The 21,641-nt window shown below is 45.1% G+C and overlaps 1 protein-coding gene across 1 annotated transcript in view; it reads left to right on the top strand.

Moving 5' to 3' along the window:
* The first annotated feature begins 349 nt into the window (after positions 1-349).
* The window catches only part of pcnx1 (pecanex 1), a 66,934-nt gene continuing 45,642 nt past the window's right edge, over positions 350-21,641 (top strand). The window contains 6 exon segments of the mRNA XM_048228360.1: positions 350-673; positions 3,660-3,874; positions 6,487-6,592; positions 13,059-13,095; positions 18,054-18,110; positions 20,467-21,640. Coding sequence (XP_048084317.1) covers positions 521-673; positions 3,660-3,874; positions 6,487-6,592; positions 13,059-13,095; positions 18,054-18,110; positions 20,467-21,640 — 1,742 coding nt within the window. The 5' untranslated portion in view covers positions 350-520.

Below are 21,641 nucleotides of genomic sequence, written 5' to 3'. Positions count from 1 at the left end.
TTACGTTAAAGTCCACACCGAGGTAGGTTAAAGGATAGGATTATTTGCTTCATTGTACTGTTATTGCTTGAAATTAGCGCTGAAGCGTTGTACACTGTTTAATTCGAACTGAGCGAACACATCGGATAATTATACTAATGCGCATTCATATGACCCACCGAAAATCGCATATTTTCATTATTTCTCCCAGATGTTGTTTTTTGTCTCAGTTTAATTTACCCCCACACGGTGGCGCCATATATTTATGTTCAAAACCTACAATCCAGCCTCCCTCTTTCCCTCAGCGTAGGCTTTCAGGTTGGAGTTTGGAAGCCTCGCGCAGGGCGTGGTGGGATAGAAGGCTTCTTCTTGGAGGACCCTATGTAGGTTCCAAGCTAGCGGGTAACGGAGAAGATGGCTGCAGCGGGGATTTTCAGGCCAGTGTCTGAAAACACATCGCTGTGTGCCATGTTTCTGGACCGCCTGGATTCATGTTGCCCTTTAATGTAACAGTTTCTTTAAGGACTCGAGGAGGATAAACATGGGATCTCAAACACTACAAATATTGAGACAGGGGGTCTGGGCTTCAATTACTGGTGGGTGGTATTACGACCCCCATCAAAATACATTTGTCAATGCCTTACATCTGTACATATGGCTATTCTTACTGTGTTTCCCCTTTACGCTCTACATGGTAAGTGTGATTTCGCTTTCTAATGTTACTATTTTTTGTTGTTGTGCCTATTAATTTGTATTGTGTTCCCGTACGCGTAGCTAACGTTAGCTCGTAGCAAATATTACCGTTATCGCAGCTCACTGAATTGCAGCTAGCTAGCAGGCTATGTACTCCTTTGTTTGATTTCAGATTAATGGTTTAAGAACGGTGGATTATTTGGCATGAAATCACTGTCATTCAGGTTTAAAAAAATCGCTTCGACCAGTCTTGTGTGTTGACACATTTTTTAACCTCGTTCTGTTGTTGTTGTCAGGTGTCTTCTATTATCCAGTTCATTAAAAAATGTCAGCTGGTCATGTCAAAGATGGGTAGCATTGTAGCCAGTTAGCTGGATATATCGCTAAAGTTCATCACTTGAAACCTCGAGGGCTTAAAACATCTAAGGCCAGTTAGCTATGTGGTATTCTACGTTAACTCTCTAGTCTGTTTACAGTGGACATGCTTAAAATAGGACCGCGATTTCTTTGACTTTGTCGCTCTTCTTTACCGTAACGATACAGAGTCGTTAATGACAGTGGTCAGCATTTGTTTATCTTGAATGAATAACGTTTGGCAACGTTAAAGTTAAGAGACAAAAAAACACTTTCGACCAAACACGATTGACAGGTCTAAGGTTTGCGAACTGGACTGAATGTCAGAAATGTTCAGTTGCGGTCTATTTCACAGGACCGCATAAAACACAACTGCGTCTGTTTGCATTGTGATGAACTATAAATGACAGCTGATAGCTGACCAGCTGACTCACCAGAATGACTGTAAACACTAGTGGATAACCCTTGACTGGCACCATGGTTCACAGTTCTGTGTGCTGATAATTTAAGTAACTATTTCGATGCAGCACTGACTTGGCTAGACAGATTTTTTTTCTCTCGTGACGAGGATGCTGGGATGTTTGGCTCACTAGGTCACATATCTGTAGAGGAGAAATCGTGTGCGCCTGTCAGTCCGGAGATTAGGGGCAGAGGTGACACAATAATGCTACACGACACGGTGATACCCGGTTCGAATGCGTGCAGTGGTGTTTTCGGGCAGATTAGGGGGCCGAGGTGACTGCACAGTTCTGTCACCCGGCACATAATCTCTCGACAAACACCCATCGCCGTCGCCATAGTGTTTAACAGAGGCAGTCGGTGGTGCGGTCCGAATAGCAGCATTACTTTCTGACACGCAAAGGTGACTGTCCGGACAGGAAATAGTGCGCTTTTCTCCCTAGATAGAGCAAGTGATGTTGCCCAGATGGGCCCGGCCCAACTGTCTGCTCTGTGGGTATGTCGATACAGTGCGATCAGTCTGTCTCTAACCAATGAAGTACATAATCATCCCGTGTTGCCACTTCAACCTTAGTGTAATAAACGTTAGTCCTCCACACTGATCTGAAATATTGTACAAAGGCCAGTGCTATGGCAAATACCACTTTCACTGCTGTTGTATAAAAATACATTGGTCGATTTTGTTAATCCTTAATAGCAGTAAAATAATCGTGGCATTTAAGCTGAACCTTTTGACTCATCAGTTAATGCTCCAAAGCGCATTGGGGGCTTTGCAATGTCAGGAGGAGAAAAAGGAGATCTACAGTATCTGAAGTCATTTGGGCTTTCAACAGTGCAGGGAGTGTCAAAATGTCAACTCGTGTCAGTTGTTGACAGTGGCTGGAAGGGTGTTTAGGGGTAGAGTGTTGTCTGTTTGCAATAGATTCCGTGAGCTGTACAGCTTGGCTAAATGACTGCAGTAAGCTAAAATCTCTCCTCAGGAGTCCTGCAACTCTGCACTTTCGAGGTAGGGGGATGTGCGGAAGTGTGTGTGTGAGTGTGTGTTACTTTGCGTGTTTATTTGTGTGTCTGTGTGTGTTTTTTTTTGGGGGGGGGGGTGGGTGGGACTGTCTGTGGTCAAATCTAGGCTATATAAAGCTAGTGATGTCTTTATATAGAGACTGTAATAAACCACCTCTAAATAAGTGCACACACCAGCTGGCTTCCATAAGGGGCTCTGCAGACAGGGAGGACACAGAGCTAGGAAAGGAGAGGAAGTGTGGGCAGCCGTAGCTAGGAAGTCAAATGTAAAGTCTAGTTTGGGTTCGGCACCATTCTTCTCAGTCATTTGCTCACTCTGTTCACTTTGTTGTTTTGAAGCCTTTTAGTCATAACTCCAGCTCAGCAGTATCCACCCATTAGGTCTGCCATGTAGGTGATGTCATTTCCTGGAGCTTTAGTCATGTAGAGGTTGCCCCCCCCCACCACCACCACCACCACCACAAAAGTGGCACTGATGGCTGTTTTCCCGCTGTTCCAAAAGCAGGGCTGGGATTTTTTTGGTTAATGCTTTTTTTTATTGGTGAGGTGACGGATATGTTTGCGATGTGATCAGTGACCTAAATCTTCTGACCTCTAAGGAGACAGGAAGATGGTCCAATAACCGAGTGCGTCTCTCTAGCCACAACTGGATCTTTCCTCAGACGCAGCTGCTTGCTGCGCAGTGCTGGAATGTGTTTGGTTTATAAGCTAGACTGGTACCAGACTCTGATGTAAACAGGGCTGAGAAGCAACAGCTCCAGTGCTGAGTGTTTAGCCTACTACCACACAGTGCTCACTTAAGCGCCACACACAGGTCAGCCATAAAGAGGTGGCAATTAGGAATCCCAGGTGGACCTTACTCTTAAGGATCACACCTGCTGCCTCTGCCACTTTTGTCTTCAAAAAAAGTGTTGACATCCAGGTGCTCACATTCAATGTAGCCAATGTGTTAATTCAAATGGCAAGCTGTATATTTTATACATCCACCTCTGGCTTGGATGTTTCACTTATGTTACTTATGTATGTGTAACGCAAGATAGACACGACACATAAAGCTTTTTCCTTGTCAAATTTCACACACATGTTTGTGTCTGTCTGTGTGTGCGTGTGTGTGTGTGTGTGTGTGTGCATGCGTGCCCTCCTCTCCTTCTCAGGCCCTGCCGCCCACCATGGTCATCGTGGGCATCTACTGTGGGGTGATTGCCGGCATGTTCCTGTTGCTGAAGACGGTCAACTACCGGCTGCATCACGCGCTGGACGAGGGCGAGGTGGTGGAGCGGCGTGCTCGAGGGGCCCAAGGCCGGACGCACGGGCCCGACGGCCATCAGCAGGGCGGCGCCACTCGCCAGGAGGACAGCAATGGCCCTGGGTGAGTTACAGCACTCGATGGACCTGATGTAGGCTAGGCTGCCAACATATCATAATACTGAGGAAACCTATTGGCTAAGACTGCTTTGTGAAGCTTCTTGAATTAGCCTTGTTGTATTTTGGGGAAGAAGCCTCGTTACGTTTAGAAACTTGTATTCCTTGCCTAGACACACCCTCAAGAAAGTAGACCCTAATGTATGGAATTCAAGTGCATGTTGTGATTGGTTGACGTGTCACAGCCAGACTGCACCTCTGCTCAGCTTGTGCCAATGATGATGCCAAAAAATGATTTGAAAAACAATAAAAAGAAATCAGTGTACCAGTGGGGGGGAAAAAAAATGATTTTAAGAACGATAAAAAGCAATCAGCTGTGCTGTGCTACTGCTACTACATGTTGTGTACTCTCCAGACAGTAGAGCTGTGTTGCTCTCTGCCCTTGTGCCCTAAGGGAATGCACCAAAACAGTTCTTCTGATGAAGGGATCTTCGAGGTTTCTTTGAATGTCATTCTGGGTGTGCAGCCTTGAGGAGCCTTATTGAAGTTTATTCATTTAGTTGTCTTTTCCAGTCTTTCTCTCAATGGAAGGGGCGGAGAAGCTTTGTGGACAATTTTCTTAAGCCTGTTCCTTTGAAGCAGCATCTTTCATCTCACTAAGGAGATGATTTGATCATCTCAGTTGGCCCTGTTAGCCGTGTCAGCTTGTTATTGTAAAAGCAGGTCTCCTTGAACACAATGATATTAAGGGAAACACAGAGGACTGAGAGAGGCTAAAGCCACACACGTACTGTATGACAGTGAGCTACCCAAGTAGGGATGTAATGATTACTGGTATAATGGTAAACCGCGATAAAAATGTTGACGATAACCATTACCGCATGCACACTTGTGACCGAGAGAGAGATTATGTGGCTGGTTCCCATGATGATGAAACCGTATGAATGGCTCATCTGGTCTATAAAGTCTAATGGCTCCTGTGTGTGTGTGTGTGTGTGTGTGTGTGTGTGTGGTCTAATGGCTCCTGTAACTGTGCTGGGCCGTGCTTGCTAAACCCAGACGGCCTCTGCAGGCAGCACAGTGTGTCTTCTGGCAGGGTTTAGTGAGGGAGATGGGTACACACACACACACTCCCATACCACACACAATCTCTCTCTCTCCCTCTCTCCCACATACACTCTCTCATACACACTGTCTCTCTGCTCTCGCTCTCTCACTCACACACACACACACTCGTTCTGCTGTGCCTCAGTGAGCATCATAGGGCATTGAGAACTGACCTAAGGGTCTCTCTTGTCCAGAGCTCGCAGCACCAGGCAAAAAGAACTCCCATCAAAGACATTTCAGCAGGGCCACAACCAACTGCACTGATACAGAACAAGGGGCATCTTGGTTGTCTTTCCTTTTGCCTGTGCAAATGTTTAGCTAGTGTTTCCCTTTGACATGGGCAGAGTAAGTTTAAGAAAAGAGTGCAAAGGGCAAGAGAAAAGCAGAGAGGGGTAAGAGGAAAGGGTAACACTTTATAATAAGTACACACAATTCATAATTTATTAAGCATTTGTAAACTATTAGTAAATGGTTAGTTCATCATTAGTAAAGTATTGCTCATACATTATTTCGTAAATAAGCTCATACATTATTTAGTAAATAAGCCTATATCTAAAATGTGTTAATAAATTAGATTAGATATTAGATATAGGCTTATTTACTATGGACAAACCATTTATAACTGTGTATACAAATGCTTAACTGATGAGAAATAATGTATGAGCAATACTTTACTAATGATGAACAAACTATTTACTTACAGTTTAGAAAAGTGAGAAATGTGAAGGCTGCTACTGTTGGGTGGGTACGTGTCTGGAGCAGCAGCCGTCACGTTTGGGCATAAGCGTCAAGACTGCGCCAATTACAACCCGGCCGTCAACCTAGCGCCTCCTCCCAATACTCTCACATAGCCAGGACTGCCACACATTTGGGCTTAGGTGTCTGAGTGTGTGTTTGGGGGATTATTTGGGTTACATAGTTGTGTTGTTTGTGTGTGCGCATAGGGTGTTTGTGTGTGGTGATGTTTTCCAGCGATGCAGTGATTGTGTGTGTGAAGTGTCTGGTGTATGTGTGTCTGTTTGTGCATAGAATTGTGTATTTCTGTACATGCTGGCCTAACACCATGAAGTCCATCTAACTCAGTTTTATATTCCTAAATCACTTGTGTGTTTCTCTGTTGTTTCATAATAAATGAGCAGGTTGTGAAGTTTTATATTATATATTATTTCTTATTTGAATGGTCCAAATGCACATTAAAGTTGAATGGAATCCCCGGTACTGAAACATGTTGTGCTCTCCCAGTTCTGTTCTGTTTCCATGTGAAGAAGGTGCTCTTGATGCTGATATGAACAGATCCACTCTGCTTATTCTCATGAATTGCATTTGCAATGGAGCGCCCCGGATCCATTTGTCAGAAGAGTGCCATGATGAATGCTCTGCACTGAAATCACTGTTCCATTGGGTGGGGGGTGGAACATGCCTCCTATTCTATCAATGTGTTGTTGCTAGGTAACCCTGAGCCCTGTTAACTGTAAGTGTTTCTCTGTGTGTGTGTGTGTGTGTTGTTCACAGGGACCCTGGAGGGGGTATAGAGATGGCAGACTTTGTCAGAGAGGAAACACCGCCTGTGGACTGCAGCTCAAGAAACTCTTATGTAGTGGTGGACTCCAACCACCAGGTGTGTGTGTGTGTGTGTGTGTGTGTTTTTGTGTGTGTGTTTGTTTTGTGCTCATACAGGTATGCATCAGACTGGACAAAATATTCATTAATATGTTAGAATACCGACAATATACCAAGAATACCGGACATAAAGAAAATCTACCTGACATGTATTAAATACCCATATAATTCCATACATACAAATACATTTAATATACAATAATAATACAATAATATACTGACATATGGGCTATCTATAGCCTAGAACAATAAGATAAAATACGTCACACATGCAGCAGCGGAGAGTCAGGGGAACTCCGGGGGCATGAGTTTAAAAACAGGCATGATATGGCTGACCCTCAGTCTCACTCCTAGCAGCCCCTCCTCATAGCCCTGCTAATATCCTAGTAATTACGCTATGCAGAGTGGATACAGACCCTTACGGAGGATGATGATGGCCGACCGTGATATGTTTTAAGTTGCCCTGGATTTCCCCCCTAAAATGAGTTGTTGTTGTTGTTGACGTCGGTGCAATCTAGTCACATGAGAACATCAATCAGTTGCCATCTCTCTGTCTCTCTGTTGACATGATTCAGCAGCAGGAAACGAGAGAGAGAGAGAGAGAAGGGGAAAAAAAAGCCAACAAATGCATGTAGAGCAGAATTAGGTAGATACCCACTAATCAGTAACATCAACAAAAGAGCACTCAATTTTTTGAATCACCTTAAATCCAGCCCACAAGACGCCCTCCAAACCCAAGAGCTGAGCCCAGAAAAAAGTCCTCTACATCAGTTGTTGCAAAGACTAATTGCCCCACCCCAAAATAACTCTGACCAGTCTCACAACAACAATGTTTTCCAATGTTTTTCAGAGTAAACCAGATTATCAAGCAATGTAGAGAAACCTAATTATAACACTGGAAAAAAGAAACTAAAAATCAAAGTAAATTAGAATGTTATCTGGCCCTAAACCAAAAATATAAAATGGCAGAATATATTCTACTGTCAGAGATAGAAAACAGAAACTGACCCAACCAAATACAGACTAAGTGACCACAAATTAGAAATCGAAAAAGGAAAGACTCAGAAAATCATGGCAACCAAAAGAACAGAGAATATGTGGTTACTGCACGACAGGTGAGGTCGAGACCAGGGTTTCCACTGTCCGGTAATTACCGGACATTGGCCGGAAAAAAAATGAAATGTCCGACAAAATTAAATCTCTCCAGTCAAATTGTCCGATTGAAATTGGCTAATAATCCCGTCCCCCTAACGCACTCTGAATTTTGAGAATAAGCCTTAAAATGAAAGCCTATATTTAAGCAATACATCCTCTGGCTATGTTTTTAAATCTACAGGCTCTATAGTTTGAAAGCTATTAAACAACACGCATAGCCTATGCTGCATTTTAAAGGGACACCAGGCAACGTTTTCGTGTTAATTACTCATCTTCGTAAGTCGGTATATGGTTAAATGACTCATTACAGGGCGAATGAAGACTCTCTCGCCCGCCCCTACTGCCTGTAGGAAGAATATCCCGCTTGCAAGTTCAGTGTATCGTACCCGGCGACCGAAGCAGTTTCAGTTTCCATCCTGCATCCACAGCACAGAGGGAGGCTAATGAAACGCTAGCGATTGTTGCAAACGTGTGTATAATGGCAGAGCCGGCGAAGAAGCAGCGAAAACCCTTGACGGAAGATGCAAAGAAAAGGAAAAGAGCTTCAGACCGAGCGAGGGAGAGTTTCGTAGATAAAAAGCATCAGGCTTGCCTGGTGTCCCTTTAAATAGCAAACATTTCAAATAGGAAGCGCACTCTTAAAACGTCCATGTTAAACAACGAACAAATGAGTGAGGCGGTTCAAACATGGCCAGGCCCAGGCAGACTAGCCTTAAACGTTTTTTCAGATGGGATGGATGATGATAAATTGGTAACGTCTGAAGCCTCAGATGTCCGGTCAACTCCACCACCACCAGATAAAAAGCAGAAGTGTCGGGCGTAGCCTATCTGTCGGAATCATGACGTTGGAAGTGGAGTTGCGGGGTTGTGGCCGCTCCAAGACACTGCCATTCTCCGTGTACACTGGAAATGCAACTGTGTTCTGCACCCAAAGCATACAGTAGGCCTATGCTTTCTCTGTCTATGATCTGCAGGGTTAGGGCCTCCTCGACGAGGAGATTGCTGGTCCGCGGATAATTTCCGACACAATTAAACGGTATCATTGAACCGCGGACCGAAAGAAAAAGAAACTAATCATTTCCCAGAATAGGAAACATTTATTAATTTATTGTTATCAAATAAAGAGGCATAGCCTTAGGGGGTAGTGGTGTGGAGGCATAGCATTCTTGGGTGTGTGTGAGCCCATTCTGTGCAAGTTAAACAAGTGGAACCACCACTGGAGATAACGTGGGTAGCAGCAACAAACAATGTAGCCTTTTTAAAACAATGAACGAAGCGGACTTTTGCTGTCCTTGAAAACATAGATACTGGCTAGATCTTGTTAGGCATGTTTACGTAAGTGAGGCTAATGAACATGTTGCATTCTATTCAGCCTGATTATGTCATTATTTAAGCTACATAGCCTGTCTCCAGTTTTCCTCAACTTGACTAGGTAATTAAGAAGCGATAATAGGATATTTGACCGGCATATCATCAAAATGTCCGGAAAACGAACCTCTGCCGGTCACTTTGACCGGCACCATTTTTTCCTAGCGGAACCTCTGGTTGAGACAGAGATGCACTTCCTCTTACAATGTATATCCACACAAGAAGCATTTTCTTCAATAAATTCAATTCAGAAATTCAAAAAGATGATGTATCAAAGATACTAGGAGATAGGGCTAGGGATGTAACGGTATGAAAATTTATTGTGCTGCACTGGAGTAAGGTAAAGGGGGTTGGGGTAAGGGCTAAAAATAGAAGGTGTGTGTGTGTGTGTGCTGCAAAGGTGTGTGAGTGCAGGTGCTATGAGTACAGAGGTACAACAGCAAAAAGGTGTGAGAGAAGGTGCTGCTGCTGTGTGTGTGTGTGTAACACGTATGTGTGTGTGTGTGTAACACGTATGTGTGTGTGTGTAGCACGTGTGTGTGTGTGTGTGTAGCACGTGTGTGTGTGTGTGTGTGTGTGTGTGTGCGCGACATGGCCGCGTGCAACATGGTCGCCCTGGAGTATGTCGGGGCTATCTGCACATCTGCACACCACTATACACCAAAATGGTTTTCGGTATTATCATGGTATTTCTAAAAGTGTGTTCAATATGTTCAGAAAGCACTGATAGGTCTACACAAACTGATATAGTTTCAAAAAGTGTCCCGTTCACTTTTTTCTTCATGTTTAATTGTCTATGTGCTAATAGCTTAACTTACCCTACCATAACTCGGAGTTTGCTATTTTTGTTATTTGGATGCAATGAGTAAGACCAAAGTAAGCGTTCAAAATAAAAACTTTAGGCTACTGTATTCTCCTGATAAGTGGAATGGATTTAATGTGGATGTGAACATAAAAAGACGCAGAGTGGCTACATGATACAGTGCACATTTTGCGGTGAAAAAGTTCCGCCTTTTGAAATCAGGTGTAGCCTAATCCGAAGTTAAAAGTAGTTAAAACCATCAATTAGACAACAGAATCAGTAGGGTACCAGTTTTGTTCCATTGTACCAGGCCTACTGTATGTCAAAAGCAGGCGCGGATGAAGCGTGGAAGGATTAAACACGCGGTTTCCACACCGCGGTAATCAACAGTGATAATCATGATGTTTGAAATGAAAACGGTAATTATTATCGTCAACATTTTTATCGCGGTTTACCATTATACCGGTAATCGTTACATCCCTAGATAGGGCATATCTTGCTGCCCAATATGTATCAACATGCCGCAATCTGAGGGACAATGAGTGATCTATATGGACATGTGCACACACACACACACACACACACACACTGCATTTTATTTTACTTTTATCTATTTATTTTATTCTTATGAAAATCTATTGATATGTATGTGTGTATGTTTAGATTTAATAAAACTGCTTTGGCAATATGAGTGAACTTGTCATGCCAATAAAGCATTTTTTTTAATTGAATTGAGTGAGAGAGAGAGGTAAAGATTGTAAGAGCGCAAAACGATGTTTACAGAGAACAGATCCTACTGGCCTTTTCTCTCAATCACTCACTGACAAACAAATGTACCCCACATACACACACACACACACAAGCAAATATATGGATACACACACACACACACACACACACACACCTGATGGCTGTTCCACCACCACCCCCTCCCACTCCCACCTCTGTCTGATGTTTCTAATATGTCGGTTCTCTGGGGTGTCGTGTTCTAGGTCACTGTGCTGTGCGCAGAAGCCAACCAAACACCACTACACACACATACACACATACATGTGTTACAGACAGACACACACACACACACACACACACACACACACACACACACACATACATGTGTTACACACACACACACACACACACATACATACATGTGTTACACACACACACACACACATACACACACATATGCATGTGTTACACACATACACACATACATTTGTTACACACACACTTGAATGCTTTTATTTGGATCTGAAAGGCATTGCAAGTAAAAGTCAGCCATATCTGAATACACTTCCCTGCATTAACACTGGCAGTTACAACGGGTGTTATTTATGGAAAATCATAAGTATAAGTATAAATACTCTTGATCCCCTGAGGGAAATTTGGTCTCTGCATTTATCCCAATCCGTGAATTAGTGAAACACACTCAGCACACAGTGAACACACAGTGAGGTGAAGCACACACTAATCCCAGTGAGCTGCCTGCAACAACAACAGCTGGGGGGAGCAGTGAGGGGTTAGGTGCCTTGCTCAAGGGCACTTCAGCCGTGCCTGCTGGTCGGGGCTCGAACTGGCAACCCTCTGGTTACAAGTCCGAAGCGCTAACCAGTAGGCCACGACTGCCCTTGTGCAGATGTGCAGATAGCCCCGACACACTCCAGGGCGACCATGTTGCACGCGGCCATGTCGCCACACACACAGACACACACACACGTGCTACACACACACACACACACACACACGCTACACACACACACATACGTGTTACACACACACACAGCAGCAGCACCTTCTCTCACACCTTTTTGCTGTTGTACCTCTGTACTCATAGCACCTGCACTCACACACCTTTGCAGCACACACACTTACACAAACACACACCTTCTATTTTTAGCCCTTACCCCAACCCCCTTTACCTTACTCCAGTGCAGCACAATACAAGCTCAGTAATGTCCAACTGAAATAAGACCTCATGGTCACCCAGTTAACAGAACCCTTCAGCTCAAGCTGAGCTGCACACACAAAAACAACAGGCCAGTTTCTCAGCTGGAGTGACCTGCAGAAAATATATGCTTCATTGTGTGTGTGTGTGTGTGTGTGTGTGTGTGTGTGAAAGTGAGTGTGTGTGTGTGTGTGTGTGTGTGAAAGTGAGTGTGAGTGTGTGTGACAATGTGAGTGTGTGTGTGATGATGAACAACGCTCCTCAGTCAGTATAAATTAGCTGCATCTGTTTGTGTGCATGTGTTTGCCTTGTGTGTGCATGGGTGTTCGAACAGATCAACAATGGCCCTCTGTGTAAATGTGGTGTTTGTGTGTGTGTCTTAGTGAGAAAATGAACAACGTGTCTTAGTACTGAATGAGCTGCTACAGATGCTCCCTTGTGTGTGTGTGTGTGTGTGTGTGTGTGTGTGTGTGTATGTATGTGTCGGAAGATCTGTGTGTGTGAGAGAGGGAGAAAGAGAGAGGATTTGTGTGTGTGTGTGTGTTTGTTTACGTGCATAACCATGTGTGGTATGGAAGTGCCAGTTCTCTCTCAGGCCTGAGCAAGATGTGTTACTGTGTGTGTGTGTGTGTGTGTGTGTGTAAACGTGATTATGTGTGTGTCGCTGGCTCCTTCTGTCAGTGTACCCACAGCCTTTTGCAGCCAGTATAGTCAGAGATGAGTCACTGGAGAGAACTGTTTACTACACACACACACTCACGTTTACACACATCTACACTCCCTGTCAAACTTACGCATACACACTCCCTCACATTAGCAGTTTATAACAACTCACAGTGTCACGTGTCACATTTAGTTTAACTAACTCAAACACACACACACACACACACACACACACTGACACACTCTTCACTTATCCTTATACATACACATATGTTTGTCACTCAATAATCATACATTTATGAACACACACACACACACACATACACACACACACAGCCTTATCTCGGAGATCTCCCAGCTTGATTTGTCCCTGTGAAGCCCATCGGTTCCATTTGGGGTTGGTGGTCTCATATTGACATCTGTGTTATTTTTATCCTCCAATTTAATCTCTTGCTTTCTCTCCATCCTTCTTTCCCTCCTCCCCCTCTCTCCTCTCTTCTCTCCTCTCTCCTCATGATCTGTGTGTTTTAGATTGTGTCAGCCCACGGGGGACCAGCCACAGCCAAAGGTGAGAACCCTCTATCCAAGCACACACACACACACACACACACACACACACACACACACACACTCTCACTCTCACACACTCACTCACACACACACACACACACACACACACACACACACACTCTCTCTCTCTCTCTCTCTCTCTCTCTCGTACACACACTCACTCTTTCTTGCTTTCTCTCTTTCTTGCTTTTTTCTTTCTTTTTTCTTCCTTCCTTTCTTTCTCTCTCTCTCTCTCACAGACAGACAGATATGTTTGCATGGCTACTGATGATGAAGCCATTTTATAGCAAGCTGCCTAAATAGTACACATACTCATACCATCGTACCAATGTCAAAATCATGTCATTATTATCAGCTCTGTTGGGTGAATATATACACATATTTTCTTATTGTGCATGTCTCAGGCTGTACCACCTAGTGTCATACAGTATCTCCCCTGAGCTAGCTGCAACAGCCTGAAGTGTGTAAAGTAAGATGTAACAGTAAACAAGTGCCCCACATCATCTCCAGACTCCATCTGTAACTTGTAAACAAAATGAAACAATCAGCTATTAAAAACTGAAAATAGGCCTACAGCATCTCTTATTTATGAAAGTCCAAATTGCATAGAATCATTTTTAAAAAATTCACTTAGGCGAGACCTTCAACATCCGTGTTTGGTTGCTGGAAGGGTCTACAGTTTGCCTCAATATTTTTCAGTGTGTATACTAGGGTGCATCATCCGCATTGACATATGCAAATGATCTGTCCCTATGCTTATTATGTTCCAATAAGCGAAAAAACATTTTGAAGTAAATTGGATAATATTTAGGTGGCCCACCATCAACCTTTATGAATGGTCGAAATTGTTGCCAAATTCAGGAAATCACCTCGCAATACAGTGTGTGGGGGACTATTGGGTATATTTCACATTATTTCACTATTATCAATTTTTTAGCCAGTAGTTATTTGAATAATAACTGTATTAAGGGCATAAAGCACACAGCTCATTGGATAAACATTGGGTTTCTTTATGTTGTCATGCATATTTTGGTGATTTTTCTCAGAAAAACTTTTTTTTTTTTTATATATATATATATTTTGAATATGTTATTTGATGAAAAACACCTTAATGTGTATTGTAACACTTGTCATTAATCATTTACTTTAACTGTTGTTGCTATGGTGTTATAAAGGTGTTATAATAAATAAATCTCATAATTCCAAATCAGATATAGGCTACATGCGTGGGACTATTTTGTTTAGTGTAGAGTAGTAGTTGTATCACACAGGATTACATGAACTTTCTTGCAACATGGCTTCTAATGGAAAGTGTATTAGTAATGCTAATCCACAGTCTTCAAAATGTACTCTGTCTATAAGACAATCGTCTTGGATATTTGGTTTGGGCAGTGGCCTTGTTCAGGATGACTCGATTATCACTGGATCCCGTCTTCCAAACTGTAGCCAAATTCTCAGTTGCTTCGTGTGGTATCTTTCGGATGGTTCATCTGAAAACAGGACAAAGTGGGAATCGGCAAATATTGTGTGGTCCCAGACCGGTGTCCAGCTTTTATAAACCAACATTCCTTTGAAATCAGAAAGGAAAGCCTGTGAAAAAATCATCAAACTTTTAAGTATAAGTATATATACTCTTTTGATCCCGTGAGGGAAATTTGGTCTCTGCATTTATCCCAATCCGTGAATTAGTGAAACACACTCCACACACAGTGAACACACAGTGAGTTGAAGCACACACTACTCCCGACGCAGTGAGATGCCTGCTACAGCGGCGCTCGGGAAGCAGTGAGGGATTAGGTGCCTTGCTCAAGGGCACTTCAGCCGTGGATGTGGGCACCCTTCGGTTACAAGCCCAAAGCCCTAACCAGTAGGCTACGGCTGCCCCCAAATGGCATGAATGGCATTGATTTGGATGAAAATGCCAAACTCTGAGCTATCCCACTGAAACGACGGACCAGCCCATCTACACTGGAGAAACTTCAGAAGATGGAGAAAAACTGACAAGACTTTTGCTCTGTGGCCAGAGAACGCTGAAAGCTTGGTGAAGAACAAAGAGGACTTGTTATTTCTGGAGTCTATGAAAAATGACCGCCAGGCCTCATTTGGTTCATTCGATAAGGCATTAGCTGACCACATACAGTATATTGTTTTCCAGCCTTCAAATTTGGTACTGGCAAAACCCATGATTGATAGTTTACTTTCATGTTGTTTATTGAAAATGCCTGGCAAAGGCATTTTTTTTATTGCATCTTCCCCGAAAATGTACACTACTGCCATATCTCAGGAAGTAATAAAGGTAGAGACACAGAACTCACACCAAATGATGCGAAAAGTCCATATTTATATTAAACTTCCATTGACATTATAGGGCTAAACCCATTATTTTTGGCGTTATTTAAGAAAAAAGGATATTTACAGCCTAGCTTTATGGATGTCTTTAGTTGGAAACTTCAGAGGCTAAACATCAATAAAATTTCTCATGGAAGTTTTATTTGGTTAATGGAACAAAATTATTCTAGGGACAGATTGATTTTCATTTTTTTTAAAAAGTGAGGCGGATGATGCACCCTAGTGTATACAGTAATAATCTACTAACTGTGAAAATGTCACACTATTTTGCCTTCTTTCTTAAAAAAATGAAATTGTCCTTTTGTTTCATAAACGGACTAGCCTACAACTAGAGGTCACTTTACCCTTCGACGTTACTTACCGTAGCATGGTTTGTTTTTTAGCCTGGTTAGCGTTGACACTTAACACTTACTGCCAGCTCTTCATTTAAGTAAGAGCACAACACAAGTTACCCTAACATAAAGGTAATCACCACCCGGTTTACATCGCTTTACGTCATTAAAAAAATAATTTTAAGCCATAGGTTTTGGCCCTTTGTGTATCTAAAGGCTGATGAAGCACTGTAGGGAGAAGTTTTTTTTATCTCATTCCAGTGATTGGTACATCTGGGTGATTGCTTCGATGTATTTCCACTCACATACCCGACAACTGCTGAACAACAACACCACTCTCTCGCCTGTACTACTGTAACTGACCGATCTTAAAGAGACCAGCGGGAACTCTTGTGGGTCGCCATCACTCGCCATATTCGTCCTTAGTGCTGCTATCTGACTGACTCGAACGTCGACCTGACAAAAAACTGTATACTGTACCTAGGAGCCAACTCTGTGCTTCAGAGATAAGGCGGGGCTACAGATTAGGGGTGCATTCGTAAATTCAATCTGACACTCTGGATGCTCGCACGAGTGTGTGACACACGGAATTCGCACACGAGTTTTATTTATTTTTATACCGTGTATTCTCTGTGTAAATTCATGCAACGAACCGTGACGCCCGTACCGTTTCGGTTCAATACGAATACATGTACCGTTCCACCCCTAATGTGTGTGTATATTATGTTTATGTGTGTGTGTGTGTGTGTACATATACTGGATGTGTGTATTCCTGTGTTTGTGTGTGTGTGTGTGTGTTTGCGTGCATCCCCCCACTGCATAAAAACATGACTTTATGCATTCTCAGGATGAAACTTGTGTGTGTGTGTGTGTGTGTGTGTGTGTTGTCCTCCCCCCGCTCTGTTCCATGCACATGAGGACAGCGGTGACGCAGCACTTCTCTGACCTCCACTCTCAGTGAAAGGCAGTTGCTCTGACAGCAGCGTGAATCAGAGGTTGGGGGAGGGGGTGGGGGGTGTCTTAAGCAGCAGTGTGTCGGAAGAACTCTGTGTGTGGTGCAGTGGAGAAGCCAGGACTGTTGTGTGTGTGTGTGTAGATGTGTGTCTGCCTGTGTGCCTTGATGTGTGTGTTGGTGTAAATTTGTGTGTGAGTGAGTGAGGAGTGAGGGACAAGTGGAGAGGGAGAGAGGGGGTTTGTGCATACATGTGTGTGTGTCTCTCTGTCATTCTGTGTCCACAGCTGGCCATGCCTGTGTCTGTGTGTATGAGTGAGCGAGACCGAGAGGTGGTAAGAGAGTTTTTGTGTGAGTGTCTGTGTTTGTGTGTGTGCACGTGCGTGTGTGCACAGGTGATTGCTTCCCTTTAGGCAGTCCAGGCCTCAATGTTTGGGGAACTTTATAGCTTGAGCCACTTTGTGAGGCCTAATGAGACACAGGCCTGCTGGGACACGGCCCTGTCTGGCCAGGCCAGGCTGAGGAAGATTGTTCCAGAAAAGGCTAGTCAGACAAATCACCCCAGACACGCTTACTGGATAATTTGTACTTTAGCCTGCTATGGTCCTTGGTCTGTTTTTTTTTTGTATCAAAAGGGGAAACAGCAGTTTCCTTTTTCATTCAGGGCTTCATAAGTGCTTCACAGGCATGTCCTCATTTCCTTTTAGATTAGATTAGATTCAACTTTATTGTCATTGTGCAGAGTACAAGTACAAAGACAACAAAATGCAGTTTGCGTCTAACCAGAAGTGCAAAAAAAGTGCAATGTGATATACAAAGTATAGTGGTGCATAGACAGGACAAGAAATATAGTGCAGTGTAGACAGTAGTATACAGTTGGGGGGAGTCGGAGGAGAGCGATGGAGAGATGGAAAGGATGAGTGAGAGCGATGGAGAGATGGAAAAGGACGAGTGTGGGGCTGCTGAAAGGAGAAGTGTGAAGGAAGGAGAGAAAAATCTCCCTGCAAGTCATGATTTCTTTCCTTTCTTTCTTTTTCCTTTCTCTATCTCATCTCTATCTCTTTCTCTTTCTTTCTCTCTTTCTTTCTCTATCTCTATCTCTCTCTCTCTCTCTTTCTCTCTCTGTTCTCTCTCTGTTCTCTTCTTGAGCTGCCTTTGCCCCAGAGAGGCGTACTAACCCTTGCCAGGCGTTCTTTATAATTAAGAGCCTGCTCTCTACTGGTCCGTCCAGTTAAAAAAAACATAAATTGAGGGGGAAAAAATCTCACACCACCCCTTTTCTCTCTCATCTCATCTCATCTCCTCCTGCCTCCCTCTCTGTAGGGAAGATCTCAGATGATATCAGCTTCAGTCTGGCTCAGAGCTGCAGTCAAGACCAAGGTAAACACACACAGACACACACACACACACACACACACAGGTAGCCCCCCCCCCCCTTCTTCTACATTGTCAGTCTTTATTTGTCGAAGTCTCTCTGTCTGTGTGCCTGTCAGATCTAGTGAGCGGAGCGCGAGCGAGGAGCGGATGGAATTTTGCTGGAGCGCTTTTTTATTCAGAGGCCGGAGCGGCCGCTCTGTCCCGCTCCATTTTCGCTCCGATACCGCTCACGCCACGAGTGTGAGGCATGCTCAAATCCACCCTGAATTCACGTCTTCGTAGTGTATCCAAGACCGCTACAACTCAAAACAAACATATTGACCATAATTGTAACAGTTTAGGCATAGCCAGAGCTTTGATCAAGATAAGCTTTAAAGGCTAGCATTCAGAATCAGGGGAGAGAATTGCCTACAGATTACGAAAACAGCGCACACTAGTCGTGTCAAACACACACATTACACATACAGGGGTGGACGCAGCCCCCCACACAAAAAGGATCACACACGAGGAAGACCTAAAAGGGTAACACTAAAACACGGACATTATAACAGTAAATAAAGGCATTAACACACACAAACAACCCCCAGAGTTCTCCCCCGTATCCCAGAATGCATTGTCCCAGAGTCCGTAGCACATAGGACTAGTCCAGCATGCCAACGTTACAGTAAGTTTGTTGGGGATGAAGTCGCTAAATATTTTAGAAAGGAAACTGAAAGTCATAGGGCTTACAAGCGTAGGCTACTATTCCTACAAAACAACTAGATACTAACAATGTAGAGCAAGAACAACTATGTGGTGACACTGTTCCAGTGAGATTTATTTTGGAATTTAAAGGTGCCATGTGTAATGTCCGCCAAAAAATCAATTCATACTCCACATTCCATAAAAGACGGGGCAGTATACCTCCAGAAAGTGAGTTGGTCTACCCTAGAGTAACAACCGAGACACGTGTATTGCAGTTTGGCTGGCTGTTATGTTGCCCGCATACTGCCTCCCATGGCCGAAACTGGTATTATGACACCTGTCGGGCTGTGGCTAGTAATTTAGCATGCTAATTTAGGTTGATATCTCTGCAGCACTATACCTTGTAATTTTTTTTAATGACACCATCGCCCTTATTTCTTCTCATTCTTTTGATGCGTGTAGCTCATTTTTTGGATATTTTTACCTCAATTTTTACACATGGCACCTTTTAAGAAGACACATTTCGCGGAAACATGAGTGTGCTAGGAGAGCAAAGAAAAACGTGAGCAATTTGAATAGCCTGTGCTTTAAGTAAGGCTGAAGTAAACTCGGATGCTAAACCTGTATTATTTAGGCAATTAATCCCACGTATCCCTTTAGTTTTAGGCTTATTGACGTTGGCAAGCATGTTCGTTGTTGCACTGTTGGTGTTGGTGCATTAGGCTATCTTTTACAATACATGTTCTATGAGTGACATTGCTGTTGCTCTTAGTTCTTTGGGATTTAAGTTTTCTAAGGTGACAATTGTAGATTATTAGGCTTGTAGATTATTTCTCCCTCCTTTAAATTGGAGCGAGCGTGAAGCGATTTCACTGGAGCGGGAGGATTTTGAAGTGGAGCGGGGAGCAAAATTGAGCGGAGTGGCCTGACGTGAATTTGAGGCCGAGTGAACAGCCACCTGAGCGAGGAGCGGGATATTCGCACCGCTCAGCTCCGCTCACTAGCTCTGGTGCCTGTCTTGCTCTTCCAGTTTTCTGTAGTCCATCTGTTTCCCCAGTCTAGTTTATCTGATTATCATTCTTCCAGCCTGCCTGCCTGTCTTCCAGCTTGTCTGTCTGCCTGTCTGTCTGTTTTCTACCTTCACACCATCCTCATGTGATTCCCACCTTTCTTTTTTTGAACTCTTTACTTCTCTTTCAATGACCTCTGGTATCGGGCAACTCCACAGTAATCCACTGTGACGCTTAATGCGGTGATACGCGAGCGTATGCAACCCCAGCAGTCCTGTCTGTTAGAGTCTCTCTCTGCCTAAGGAGCAGAGTAATGTGCTCGTTTATCACCTCCAACAGCACTGAGCACTGCAGAGAGCAAGGCCAGTCCAAGGGATGCTTTGAAATGGCCTGCTGGCAATTAGTTTGGAATGGAACTGGATGTTCTTGTCTTTACCAATATCAGACTTTTTTGTAGTATTTTCCGTTCAAAAGCAGCTTGTGGCCTAACAGGCTGTGATGTATGAATGAAGGTCATTGATCTCTCTTTCTATGCAGATCTTTTAATGTTTGTTCTTCTGAGTCTCTGCTCTTGTTCCTAACGATTCTTCCATCTTTCCATTTTTCACTCTCTCTCTCTCACTGTCTCCTTCCCTCTCCCCTCTCTTTCTCTCAATCTCTCTCAGATCTGATGTCGGACCCAAAGATGTACTGCCTGGTCTCCAACGGCTCCTTCTCTTCCATGCAGCCCTCCACGTCCCTGTGTCCGGCCGACCTGGTCCGCGACGTCTCGTCCGACCCTTCCAGTGCCACCTCGCGCCACCCCTTCTCCCAGTCACTGTCGTCCTGCGACACGGAGCTGGCCACCTCACATCCCCACGCTCACCATCACCACCACCACCACCACCATCAGCACCCGCACCAACACCACCACCCTCCGTCCGTGTCCTCCCAGTCGTTTCGGAAGGATTCGCGGCCCCGGCTCCCCCGGACGTCCAGCTCGGCCGGCTCAGCCTTCCTGGCGCCGGACGCCTCCCTGCCCGACCCGTTTGGGCTGTACCCACCTACTCACCGAGGGGGGCTGGACCCGGTTCGGGAGATGGAGGGGGGCGTTCGGGTGGGCGTGGCCCGAGCGACGGGGCTAGGGGGAGGAGGGGAGGTGGACCTGTCGGCGGTTGCGGTGCCGTCCACCTCGCGCGTGTCGGACTGCTGCCGGCACCAGGACCGGCGCTGGCTGGCCCGCTCGGTGTCCCGCGAGGCTGGCGAGGGCGTGTCGTCGGGGCCGGGCCCGAGCGGACTGTACCGGGGCGGCGACGGGGCTTGCGGGTGCGCGTGCTCGTCGGGCAGCAAGCGCAGCGCCGACAGCCTGCGGAGTCTGAGCACGCGCAGCAGCGGCTCCACCGAGAGCTACTGCAGCGGCACGGAGCGCGACAGCAACAGCACGGTCAGCAGCTTCCACAGCGAGCGCACTAGCTCCACGCACGTGGAGAGCCTGCTCTCCCTGGCGGCCGCCGCCGCCACCACCACCACCACCACCGACGGACACGGTCACGTGCATGGCCACGGGCGCACCAGCAGCCTGGGCAGCGGCAGCTCCAGCTCGCGGAACCTAGCCAGCCTGGCATCGGCGTCGGGCGAAGCCAACAAGAACCCACACGCCAACCAGCTCGTCCGCGGCAGTACGCCGGCGGCTGACGGCAACAACACCGCCGACACAGACTCCTCGTCCGCCACTGGCGCCGCCTCCTCCTCCGGAGAGCACCGTCTCGCCCTCCTGCGGCTGCCAGCAGGACGAGCCTGGCACGGCAGTGGGCGCCAGGACCAGCGCCGACGGAGCAGCTGGCACCCAGGATTCCGTGGG

The sequence above is a fragment of the Alosa alosa genome, chromosome 19 (assembly GCF_017589495.1).
Source record: "Alosa alosa isolate M-15738 ecotype Scorff River chromosome 19, AALO_Geno_1.1, whole genome shotgun sequence".
NCBI lineage: Eukaryota > Metazoa > Chordata > Actinopteri > Clupeiformes > Clupeidae > Alosa > Alosa alosa.
Note: the sequence above shows the minus strand (reverse complement) of the source record. Positions and strands in the feature narration are given on the sequence as shown.